Raw genomic sequence first — 12,777 nt, 5'->3', positions numbered from 1 at the left:
TTCCAGTTGTCATTTATGGCAAGACAGCTCTTATGAGAAATGGAGGTGAAGGAAGACTAAGTGGTTGATGGCCTTTGGTGAAGAACATTGGCAGGTACAAAATTTATTACAGTTTATAAGCTGTTTCCATAAATAAAAGTTTGGGTTTTTTTACCCTTGAAAAAAATCAAGGAGATATAATTAAATAAAGTTTAACGTAACCCTGATGCTGGGTCACAACCAGGCAATATGGTACTACAAAGAGCATTGATGAGGGGAAAGTGTACAATCCAGTGTTTCCAATCAGACTTTTGTTTTTAGCTCTGGGAAGGTTGGGCATTAACTGGTCTGCATGAATTTGAATTAGGGTGGCCACGGACGGTGAAGGTAGCTCATACCTATGTCATCTTACCATCATATGTTGTCCTTTGGGCAGTTTCTCCTCAAAATGTAAAGCTTTAATAAGACAGTCCTGGTGGTGGTTTGGGAGAAGAATAAATGACCAGGTAAGACTTTGCAACAGCATGATCACTTTGTCCCCCTGGAACTATGACCATGGTTCCTAGCTATGGCCATGGAAAGAACCAGGCTTATTCAGTCAATATGGTACTACAAAGAGCATTGATGAGGGGGAAGTGTAGAAGAAGTCTAGTGTTTCCAATCTGACTTACTGTTTTTAGCTCTGGGAAGGTTTGGTGCCAACTGGTCTCTATGAGTTGAATTAAGCTGGTCATGGACATTAGTGAAGGTTGTTCATGCATATGTTATCTGACCATTATATGTTGCCCTTTGGGCCAGTTTCTCCTCAAAATGTAAAGCTTTCATAAGACAGTCCTGGTGGTGGCGTAGGAGAAAAATACATGATCATCCAAGAATTTCAAACGGCATGATCACTTTGTCCCTCAGGAACCATGACCATGGTTCATGGCCATGGAAAGAACCAGGCTTATCCAAGACTTTGTAACAGCATGATCACTTTGTCCCCCAGGAACCATGACCATGGTTCATGGTTATAGCCATGGCCATGGAAAGAACCAGGCTTACTCAGTCAATATGGTACTACAAGAGCATTGATGAGGGGAAAGTGTACAATCCAGTGTTTCCAATCTGACTTACTGTTTTTAGCTCTGGGAAGGTGTGGTGCCAACTACTCTCTATGAGTTTGAATGAAGCTGGTCAAGGACATTAGTGAAGGTCGATCATCCTTCAGTCATCTGACCATCATATGTTGTCCTTTGGGCCAGTTTCTTCTCAAAATGTAAAGCTTTAATAAAAGATAGTCCTGGTGGTGGCTTAGGAGAAGAATAAAATGATCAGGCAAGACTTTCTAATTGCATGATCACTTTGTACCCCAGGATCCATGACCATGGTCATGGTTCATTGCCCTGTTGAGCCTCCTTGTTGACATTTATTTGTTCGAATTGGAAAATAGTCATCTAATGTCAATGGACAACTGAGCAACAGTAATCAGAGAAAAAAAAAAGGTTTATTTACAGCAACACCTGAAGAACATATGTGCAAACATTTTTTAATGGTCAGTCCTTCCAAAACCAATCCTGGAGAGTCCAACCACGTGGCAGGACCCAGAAACCAAGGCAGGGAGAACACACAGTTGGAGTATCCAAGGAATATAAGAAGCCAGGGGCTGACCGTGTCCACCAGATTCCAACTATAACCAAAATATCACCTTTTAGGCAAACTTAATCTATAAATGTAATATTAATAATAATATTTATTTCCTAACTGATGGGGACATGCGTTAAATATCCGGAATCTATTTATTTGATAACAAGCTGTTTCCTGTCTGACAAAATGGCTTTTTTTTCTTTAAAAAATAAAAAAGGAATTTTTTTTTTAAATCATTGGAATTATACATGAAATTGTTACTAAACATTTTGCTGAAAATTATGTATTAATAGCAATAATATCTTATAGTGACTTTGCTGTTAATTTATATATACTATAGTTATGTACTATGAATCTTTAATGAGAGTATTTTTTAAATTCGAAAGAGATGTAATTTTAGAGTGAGTTTTTAGAGTTCTTTTTGTTTGGATTTTCAGTTGATAAATGATTTTCTCATTCAGTCCACGCCGAAATGTACTGATTGTATTTTCACATTTTTCACATTGTGCCTGTGTATTCAAATGTATCTCCAATGTTCGATTTTCTATGTATCATTTTTGTTATACTGTGTTACGTTAGATATTTAAGACAATAAAAATAAAAACTTATAAGTTGCTGCGCTGTTTAATTTATTCATTTTGCATAGGAAGACAACAAGAAGCACTGAAGTAGGAAATCGCGGCACACAACCTCATTCTCACTTGCTTTCGTTTCACCTGTAGCACTCTCTCCAAAAAAGGGCCGCTTGATTCCACAGGTTCTTCTCTCAAAGCAGTGCAAAAGGCAGCCAGGGACACAGCAACAGTTCTCTCAGTCTGGCCCAATAATCAATCTAGGCCAGGCAGGGGTGTCCATAGGGTTGGTGTCGCCTGGTGCGGTAACACTTGGTGTCACCCCCTCTGATGATCCCCGCAGAATAGATCGGATCTGTGGATTGAGCATAATGGATCGGACTCTGATCCATTATGCTCAATCCGCAGATCCGATCCATCCTGCGGGGATCGTCAGCTTTGTTTACAACTTACCTTTTCGTGGAGTGGGTCCGGTATCACCCCGTATAGGTTGCATGTCGAGGAGCCCCGCAGGATGGTTTGGATCTGCAGATTGAACATAATGGATTGAAGTCCGATCCATTTTGCTCCCCAATCTGCAGATCCGATCCATCCTGCAGTGATCGTGGGCATGCAACCTATACGGGGTGACACCGGACCCACTCCACGAAAAGGTAAGTTGTAAAGAAACCCGACATATCCCCGCAGGAAGGATCAGATCCATCCTGCGGGGATTGTCAGCTTGCTTTACAACTTACATTTTGGTGGAGCGGGTCCGGTGTCACCCCGTATAGGTTGCATGCCGATGATGCCCGCAGGAAGGTTCGGATCTGCGGATTGAGCATAATGGATTGGAGTCCAATTCATTATGCTCCCCAATCCGCAGATCTGATCCATCCTGCAGAGACCATTGGCTTGCTTTACAACTTCACAACAATAAAGCAAAAACAGGCCACCAAAAATGACACAAATTACCGGTGTCATTAGCATATCTCCGACTCACTTGTATAAGTGTGGATACAAAAACCCAAAGACTACATACTAAACAATATGGTAGTGTGACAAGAGCACCCCTACCTAAAAAAGAAGGTTACTAGATGATCCACGCGGAGTAATATGAATTCAAAAGAATTTTTAACAATACTTTATTTGATCACATAGATCATAGGGAGGTTAAACATAAGCACGGTGTACATATGAAAAAAATAAAATCATGTTAAAAAACACTTAGCGTCTTCAATTTAGGGTCATCTTAGCAAATAGAGCACCATATAAGGCAGAGTTGTGTAATGATGCGATAGTTATCCTGGATTTCCGTGGGTTTCCCACTTAAATTCGAGTAAACCATGTGTTCAACAGATGTGTTCCCAATATATGTCAGGGACCTCCTGGAATGTAAAAGCTGGAACACAAAAATACATAATGTATGTATAGGAATATGAAAACCAATTCACATCCAAAAATCACCAGACCTCCCTCCACATTAGTCAATGGATACTACTATTACCTTCTCAATAATGAGACTATCATGCCCGCTTCTCAAATGTAGGGACTTCCTGGATAGCCACCCCAAGTGAAACAAGGTCCACAGTACCAAATGATTCTGAGGATATATGTAGAAAAAAATGATAAATATATAGATCATAGGCATCAAGTGACCCCGAAAACAAAACACACACAAAATGTGGATATATTACCATCAATGAAGATCAAGAAGACTCCTGTCAACTTGAAATAGGATCAGGTCCTTGATGCTTTTTCAAAAATGCATATAAGGGTGAGGAGCCAGGTAGTCACAGTGCGTGGATTCCAAACACATATATAGTGTGTATGTAGCATACAGCAGGCCGTAGATACCTGAGTTTAATATACCCAATAAAGGGTTTCCAAAAATAGCTCAATTAGAGAAGGTTATTGCGGTTTTATAAGGATGTGGCTATGTCACAGCAAAAAATGCCTGAATAGGATAGCGTATATATATATATACATGTAGATTATCCTCCAAAGAGGGTTTCCAAAAAATTCCCCGAATATACAGGGTAAATTAGGCCCATAAAACATGCCCTATTGCCACCATATAGGCTCTATAAATCTCAACAGCCGTAAGCTTTAAATAACTTGCCACCGGTGGAAGGTATATTTCCCTGAGGGATTGCCGTTTTGCGAACCGCTGTAATAGTAGCCCAGTGGTAGTTCTCAGAGAGTCTTGGGCCTTCCTAGCAGGGAGCTGTGACACCGCCGTTCCTTCCCGCCTCGTGGGCGCCGCACCCAGTGAAGACGCCGAGCGTAGTGATGTCAATACGTTGACGCGTTTCGTCCGCCAATCACCGCAGACTTCGTCAGAACTGGGAGGGGACTTCAATCCTTTGCCTTATATGGTGCACTAATTGCATACCAAGTAGTCTCCACCTCGCCATCTTGTGTTGAAAGGATATCACTACACTGAGAATATCCAAAGTGAATTAAAACACATATCTTGAATTTTAAAAGAATGATTGCTGGGTATACAAGAGGAGCCTAATTGCTATAGATCAAATCATCTTCTAAGAGGATAATAAAGAGGAGATTATTATTAACATATTTCTTGTTCACACAGGGAAACATCAAGACCAGGTCCAGCCACCAGGATCTCAAATATCAGTCCTATTATTATCATGCTCATCACCCAAAAGGAATAGAGAAGATTGCATAGTTAGATTCATATTTTGTCCACAGAGGTCCATATTTAATTCATATATATGTTATCCCAATATAGATTATAGCTCAGGGTATATGAAGAGTTCAGGGGAATTTATTTATTTTTGCTTTACAACTTACCTTTTCGTGGAGCGGGTCCGGTGTCACCCCCTGCGGTCGGTGTCACCTGGTGCGGACCGCACCCCCCGCACCTGCTTGGGGACACCACTGGGTCTAGGGGATGTCTTTTTTTAGATTTATTGCTGAAACTTGTAACTAGGATGGACAACGGGGTATGGGATACTCCAAAACCCCTAGGCCAGCAGTACTTAACTTGTGGCCCTTGGAGCCCACTGATGTGGCCCTTGACCTCAAACCAGGGAACTGCAAGTCTGGGATCAGCATCCGTTGATCATGATCTGGCTTTCCCAGAGCATTAAGCCGGCACTGGCAGCAGAGAAAGCAGGTGGCCAAGGAGAGAGCAGGAGCAGAATATGTCCATTCTTCTTCTTCTCCACCAGCTCCTGTCCCAGGCAGAGTGATCACCGTTCTTGTGATCATTTTGACCCCACGGGGTGAGATCTTGTGTGGAGCCCCAGATCGAGGGAGATTATCAGTGGTCTTGTATGTTTTCCATTTTCTAATTATTGCTCTCACAGTTGATTTGTTCACACCAAGCTGCTTGCCTATTGCAGATTCAGTCTTCCCAGCCTGGTGCAGGTCTACAATTTTGTTTCTGGTGTCCTTCGACAGCTCTTTGGTCTTCACCATAGTGGAGTTTGGAGTGTGACTGTTTGAGGTTGTGGACAGGTGTCTTTTATACTAATAACAAGTTCAAACAGGTGCCATTGATACAGGTAATGAGTGCAGGACAGAGGAGCCTCTTAAAGAAGAAGGTACAGGTCTGTGAGAGCCAGAAATCTTGCTTGTTTGTAGGTGACCAAATACTTATTTTCCACCATAATTTGCAAATAAATTCTTTCCAGATCAGCCAATGTGATTGTCTGGATTTGTTTTCTCATTTTGTCTCTCATAGTTGAGGTCTACCTATGATGCCAATTACAGGCCTCTCTCATCTTTTTAAGTGGGAGAACTTGCACAATTGGTGGCTGACTAAATACTTTTTTGCCCCACTGTATATAAATACAGAGAGCAATACCACAACAGGGAGATAACAGAAAGAAGTTTAGAGAGGTAGAATACTTGCCAGAGTACTTGGTTTAAGCAGATTCAAGTGTTCTGAGCAAAAGGTTCCTTCTCCCAAAGTTAGTTCCTGATGTTAAAAAGGGAGAATCTCTTCATCTTACTTCTCCAGGCCTGACAGCCTATTTTGTAGTTCCCCAGCACGGGGTGTCTCTAAAGCCAAGGGCCAATCGCCTCATTGGGGAGGGGAATCTAGGCGGAGACCCAAGCTAGGACCAAAATCCCTCGCAAGTTATACCATGGTCAATAACCTTCCATAGGTATATGTAGCATCCTATCCACTGGTAGGATAATATGCAGAATGATATTGTGAACGCCCAGACATCACATATGACATATCTGGCTGTGACAGTTAAAGAAATAACGCTTTCTGCTCTCAGATAGACGTAATCTAGGGGTGTAAGGTATAAGGTAAATCGCATTAAAGTGACCGATCTGAATATATGTTTTGTGTTATTGTACGTATTTCTTACCAGAAGTTATGAAAGTGTATAAAAAAGTGGTTTCCAAATGAGATATATGTTTTACTGCTATTCTTTCAAGTCCAGTGACTGGCGGGTTTATAGCTTTACAAGCAGCTCAGAGCAAGGGTCGGACAGACACCATGGGGCCAGCTAATTGGGTTTACAACCAGGAAGTGTATCCAGCTGTGACCGATGCACTCCTGAACTTAGCACACACCTGACCACCTGCCATTCAACAGAAAGGGAGGGGGGCTGATTTGGAGTGAGAATGACACAAGATGGAGGACCTTTAGCAAAATGGATGTTCTCGTCCATATTTGTACATAGAATTGCTACAGCTGCTTTCTCTGCCCCTCCTCTTTTTCAAATATCCACCTGATAAGGCAGGATGAACCCATAGCCCTTCTGCACACGCTCAGTTTAGTGTGTATTGGTAGAGATGTTTTTTTCTTGGGAGAGTGCATGTGATCAGCACAGGACCAAACACCACTCCGGACAAAGGCCAGGGGTCCTGCATCCTTTTAGAGCAAAATAAAAACTCCTCCTACAAGCTTTAACATGTGCTCTGCTGGGCACTGATAGAAGTCACAAGACTACTCTATACTGCTGATAAGAAAAGTACACATGTTCTGTGGGAGACCAAATATAGTGAATGCAGGGTCCGCGGAGACTAGATATAGTGAATGCAGGGTCCGGGGAGAGCGGATATAGTGAATGCAGGGTCCGGGGAGAGCAGATATAGTGAATGCAGGGTCTGGGGAGAGCGGATATAGTGAATGCAGGGTCTGGGGAGACCGGATATAGTGAATGCAGGGTCCGGGGAGAGCGGATATAGTGAATGCAGAATCCTGGGAGACCAGATATCGTGAATACAGGGTCCGGGGAGACCGGATATAGTGAATGCGGGGTCCGGGGAGAGTGGATATAGTGAATGCGGGGTCCGGGGAGACCAGATATAGTGAATGCAGGGTCTGGGGAGACCGGATATAGTGAATGCAGGGTCTGGGGAGACCGGATATAGTGAATGCAGGGTCTGGGGAGACCAGATATAATGAATGCAGGTTCTGGGGAGACCGGATATAGTGAATGCGGGGTCTGGGGAGACCGGATATAGTGAATGCGGGGTCTGGGGAGACCGGATATAGTGAATGCGGGGTCTGGGGAGACCGGATATAGTGAATGCGGGGTCTGGGGAGAGCGGATATAGTGAATGCAGGGTCTGGGGAGACCAGATATAGTGAATGCGGGGTCCGGGGAGACCAGATATAGTGAATGCAGGGTCTGGGGAGACCGGATATAGTGAATGCAGGGTCTAGGGACACCAGATATAGTGAATGCGGGGTCCGGGGAGACCAGATATAGTGAATGCAGGGTCCGGGGAGACCAGATATAGTGAATGCAGGGTCCGGGGAGAGCGGATATAGTGAATGCAGGGTCTGGGGAGACCGGATATAGTGAATGCAGGGTCTAGGGACACCAGATATAGTGAATGCAGGGTCCGGGGAGACCAGATATAGTGAATGCGGGGTCCGGGGAGACCAGATATAGTGAATGCAGGGTCCGGGGAGAGCGGATATAGTGAATGCAGGGTCTGGGGAGAGCGGATATAGTGAATGCAGGGTCTGGGGAGAGCGGATATAGTGAATGCGGGGTCCGGGGAGAGCGGATATAGTGAATGCAGGGTCTGGGGAGAGCGGATATAGTGAATGCAGGATCCGGGGAGAGCGGATATAGTGAATGCAGGGTCTGGGGAGAGCGGATATAGTGAATATCACTTGTAAGCTCCCAGGATCAGGGCCCTCCTATCCCTCTTGTATTGAACTGTATTGTTGCTGTATTGTCTCCCATTATATTGTAAAGTGCTGAGCAAACTGTTGGCGCCATATAAATCCTGTATATTAATAATATATACACTGTGTTGAAATGCGTTTTTTTAATATGTTAAAAAATATTTGAAAAATATTTTTAAATACACATTTTCAAATATATGTCTTTGAAAATACATTTAATCTACATTTTTGGAATGAATTTACAAATATAGGTAAAAATATATGCTAGAATTACTTTTATATATGTTAAAAAAAATCTGAAAAATATATTTTAAAAATATATATTTTTAAATATATGCCTTTAGAAAATATATTTAAATTTACATTTTTTAGAATACATGTTTAAATATATTACCGTAGGCCAATATATTGTAAATATATGTCAGATAATTTACTCAGATGTGGTAAGACACCGCTTAGTAAATTATCGCCTCTGTTCGAAGTTCGCAATCAAACTTTTATGTTCGAATGTTCGACCGCGAACTGAACAGGGGGGTGTTCAGGCCATCACTACTGGGGGGCACAGAGGGAACACTGGAGAGTGCCGGAGGACACAGAGGGAACACTGGAGAGTGCCGGGGGACACAGAGGAAACACTGGAGAGTGCCGGGGGACACAGACGGAACACTGGAGAGTGCCGGGGGGACACAGAGGGAACACTTGAGAGTGCCGGGGGGACACAGAGGGAACACTGGAGAGTGCCGGGGGGACACAGAGGGAACACTGGAGAGTGCCAGGGGACACAGAGGGAACACTGGAGAGTGCCGGGGGGACACAGAGGGAACACTGGAGAGTGCCGGGGGGACACAGAGGGAACACTGGAGAGTGCCGGGGGGACACAGAGGGAACACTGGAGAGTGCCGGGGGGACACAGAGGGAACACTGGAGAGTGCCGGGGACACAGAGGGAACACTGGAGAGTGCCGGGGACACAGAGGGAACACTGGAGAATGCCGGGGGGGACACAGAGGGAACACTGGAGAGTGCTGGAGGACACGGAAGGAATACTGGAGAGTGCCGGAGGACACAGAGGGAACACTTGAGAGTGCCGGGAGACACAGAAGGAACACTGGAGAGTGCCGGAGGACACAGAGGGAACACTGGAGAGTGCCGGGGACACACAGAGGGCACACTGGAGAGTGCCGGGGACACAGAGGGCACACTGGAGAGTGCCGGGGACACAGAGGGCACACTGGAGAGTGCCGGGGGACACAGAGGGAACTCTGGAGAGTGCAGGGGGACACAGAGACACCACTGGAGAGTGCCGGGGGACACAGAGGGAACACTGGAGAGTGCCGGGGGGACACAGAGGGAACACTGGAGAGTGCCGGGGGGACACAGAGGGAACACTGGAGAGTGCCGGGGGACACAGAGGGAACTCTGGAGAGTGCAGGGGGACACAGAGACACCACTGGAGAGTGCCGGGGGACACAGAGGGAACACTGGAGAGTGCCGGGGGGACACAGAGGGAACACTGGAGAGTGCCGGGGGGACACAGAGGGAACACTGGAGAGTGCCGGGGACACAGAAGGAACACTGGAGAGTGCCGGGGGGACACAGAGGGAACACTGGAGAGTGCCAGGGGGACACAGAGGAAACACTGGAGAGCGCTGGGGGACACGGAAGGAATACTGGAGAGTGCCGGGGACAGAGAGAGAACCCTGGAGAGTGCCAGGGGACACGGAAGGAACACTGGAGAGTGACAGGGGACACGGAGGGAACACTGGCATGTTCCAGGAGGACACAGAAGGAACACTAGAGATTGCAGGAGGACACAGGGAATACTGGAGAGTGCCGGGGGACACAGAAGAAACACTGGAGAGTGGCGGGAGACACAGAAGAAACACTGGAGAGTGCCAAGGGACACGGAGGGAACATTGGAGAGTGCTAGGAGACACAAAGTAAGTGCTTTGGATTCAGATTTCACCGCCCCCACAATCCCAGCACCCTAAGACAGGTGCCTAAGCTGCCTTCTGCTGACACCGGCTCCATGCACTCTGATGCTCTGGAATGGTGGGTCAGCAAGTCCAGATCACGATCAACAGGTTGATGGCCCAGGGCATTCAGTTCCTTAGTTTGAGGTCCAGGGCCACATCAGAGGGCTATGCAGGTCACGGGCTGAGCACCCCCACCCTAAAGTGGAAGATACAGTCAAAGGGGGCTGTCCACATGAGTTCTGAAGACGACTAGCTGAACATCTCTATTACAGTTCTGTGATAAAAGTTCCAGTTTGAATGGATTATCGAGTCATTTTTAATGTTGTAAACAGTATAGAACAGCTGGATTGTACCGCATTCATGGGATATAAAGGAGCCGGCTCAGGTTTGTGTTCCTCTTCTGCTTCTTCCATTTTCATAGTGGCACCAGGGCAGGTCCTTCATCTTGTCCGACATCTAGCGGATGTCCTGTGGGAAGACAGTATATATAGAAATATTAAATTGTGCTATCATGGCTGCAGCAGAATGTCTCCAGCAGCCTGACATAAAAGGTGAATGTTATACAGTATACTGTGTATGTATCTTTTTTTTTTTTTTGCATCATGCCTAGACCTAGATATTCACTATATCTGGTCTCCCCGGACCCTACATTCACTATATCCGCTCTCCCCGTACCCCGCATTCACTATATCCGCTCTCCCCGTACCCCGCATTCACTATATCCGCTCTCCCCGTACCCCGCATTCACTATATCCGGTCTCCCCGGACCCCGCATTCACTATATCCGCTCTCCCCGGACCCCGCATTCACTATATCCGATCTCCCCGGACCCCGCATTCACTATATCCGATCTCCCCGTACCCTGCATTCACTATATCCGGTCTCCCCGGACCCTGCATTCACTATATCCGCTCTCTCCGGACCCTGCATTCACTATATCCGGTCTCCCCGGACCCTGCATTTACTATATCCGGTCTCCCCGGACCCTGCATTCACTATATCCGCTCTCTCCGGACCCTGCATTCACTATATCCGGTCTCCCCGGACCCTGCATTTACTATATCCGCTCTCCCCGGACCCTGCATTCACTATATCCGCTCTCCCCGGACCCTGCATTCACTGTATCCGCTCTCCCCGGACCCTGCATTCACTGTATCCGCTCTCCCCGGACCCTGCATTCACTATATCCGGTCTCCCCGGACCCTGCATTCACTATATCTGCTCTCCCCGGACCCCGCATTCACAATATTCGCTCTCCCCGGACCCCGCATTCACTGTATCCGCTCTCCCCGGACCCTGCATTCACTATATCCGGTCTCCCCGGACCCTGCATTCACTATATCTGCTCTCCCCGGACCCCGCATTCACTATATCCGCTCTCCCCGGACCCCGCATTCACTATATCCGCTCTCCCCGGACCCCGCATTCACTATATCCGCTCTCCCCGGACCCTGCATTCACTGTATCCGCTCTCCCCGGACCCTGCATTCACTATATCCGGTCTCCCTGGACCCTGCATTCACTATATCCGCTCCCCCCGGACCCTGCATTTACTGTATCCGCTCTCTCCAGACCCTGCATTCACTATATCTGGTCTCCCTGGACGATGCATTCACTATATCTGGTCTCCCTGGACCCCGCATTCACTATATCCGCTCTCCCCGGACCCTGCATTCACTATATCCGCTCTCCCCGAACCCTGCATTCACTGAATTGTGGGTTTAGTAATAATTATTATTTTTTTAAGCAGACACCCTACTAGAGAATAAATTAGCGGATTTCACATTCTTTTTATGTCACATGGCATTGGACAGCGGTTTTTCAAATTCATTCTTTGGGAAAAAATTAACTTTTTGTTGGAATTTTATTGAAAAAAAAAAAAACCAATACATAACCAATTTTTCTGTAAAATATAAATCTGAGTGTAGAGACACCAAACATGTCATGTTTTAAAATTGCGCACACCCATGCAATGGCGACAAACAACAAAAATTTTACTATCCATAAGCAACACTTTAAAAGCCTTTACAGGTGACCACTTTAGATGTACAGAGGAGGTCTGGTGCTAGAATTACTACCTATGATCTGACATTCAAGGTGACAGCTTACATGTGTGGGACACAGGGGCGGACTGACCATTTGGAAACTCGGGCACTGCCCGAGGGCCCGAGGTCAGTAGGAGGCCCCATGAGATGCCCGTGGTACCTTTTTCATAGGCTTTTTTGAGTTTGGGCAAAGACACAGGGGCCCCATGATCCCCTATTGCCCGGGGGCCCCATGAGTGGTCAGTCTGCCCCTGGTAGGACAATCGCTGTTTGAGTGTGTGCAGGACCAAGATGTGCATTCACCGTTGCGTTTGAGCACACACAGCCAGATCTATGGGGGTGCTGGACTGTGCCTCCACCCAAAGATTTTAGTCATGCCCCCCCTCAGGTCTCTGAGAGTGCATTCACTGATCCATGAGCCAGTCTGATGTAGACAGTTGATGTAAGGGGGCACTCTGGTGGGGATAA

General features: G+C 46.3%; 1 protein-coding gene and 1 long non-coding RNA gene across 2 annotated transcripts in view; both read right to left on the bottom strand.

The window, feature by feature from the left end:
* Positions 1–3,285: 3,285 nt before the first annotated feature.
* On the bottom strand, positions 3,286–7,803 carry LOC149440766 (uncharacterized). Its single transcript, XR_016307504.1, has 2 exons — positions 3,664–7,803; positions 3,286–3,558 (listed from the first exon to the last, which is right to left on the bottom strand). It is a non-coding gene; the product is annotated as an uncharacterized LOC149440766 (long non-coding RNA).
* A 614-nt stretch (positions 7,804–8,417) lies between these two features.
* Positions 8,418–12,777, bottom strand: part of LOC149440765 (uncharacterized) — a 77,219-nt gene continuing 72,859 nt past the window's right edge. The window contains exon 8 of the mRNA XM_089658169.1: positions 8,418–10,732. Within this exon, the coding sequence (XP_089514295.1) occupies positions 10,680–10,732 (53 nt within the window). The 3' untranslated portion in view covers positions 8,418–10,679. The remainder of the gene's footprint in view (positions 10,733–12,777) is intronic.

This window comes from Staurois parvus, unplaced genomic scaffold (genome assembly GCF_062004578.1).
Source record: "Staurois parvus isolate SC_StPar_1 unplaced genomic scaffold, SC_StPar_1.0 ptg001054l, whole genome shotgun sequence".
Lineage (NCBI taxonomy): Eukaryota > Metazoa > Chordata > Amphibia > Anura > Ranidae > Staurois > Staurois parvus.
Note: the sequence above shows the minus strand (reverse complement) of the source record. Positions and strands in the feature narration are given on the sequence as shown.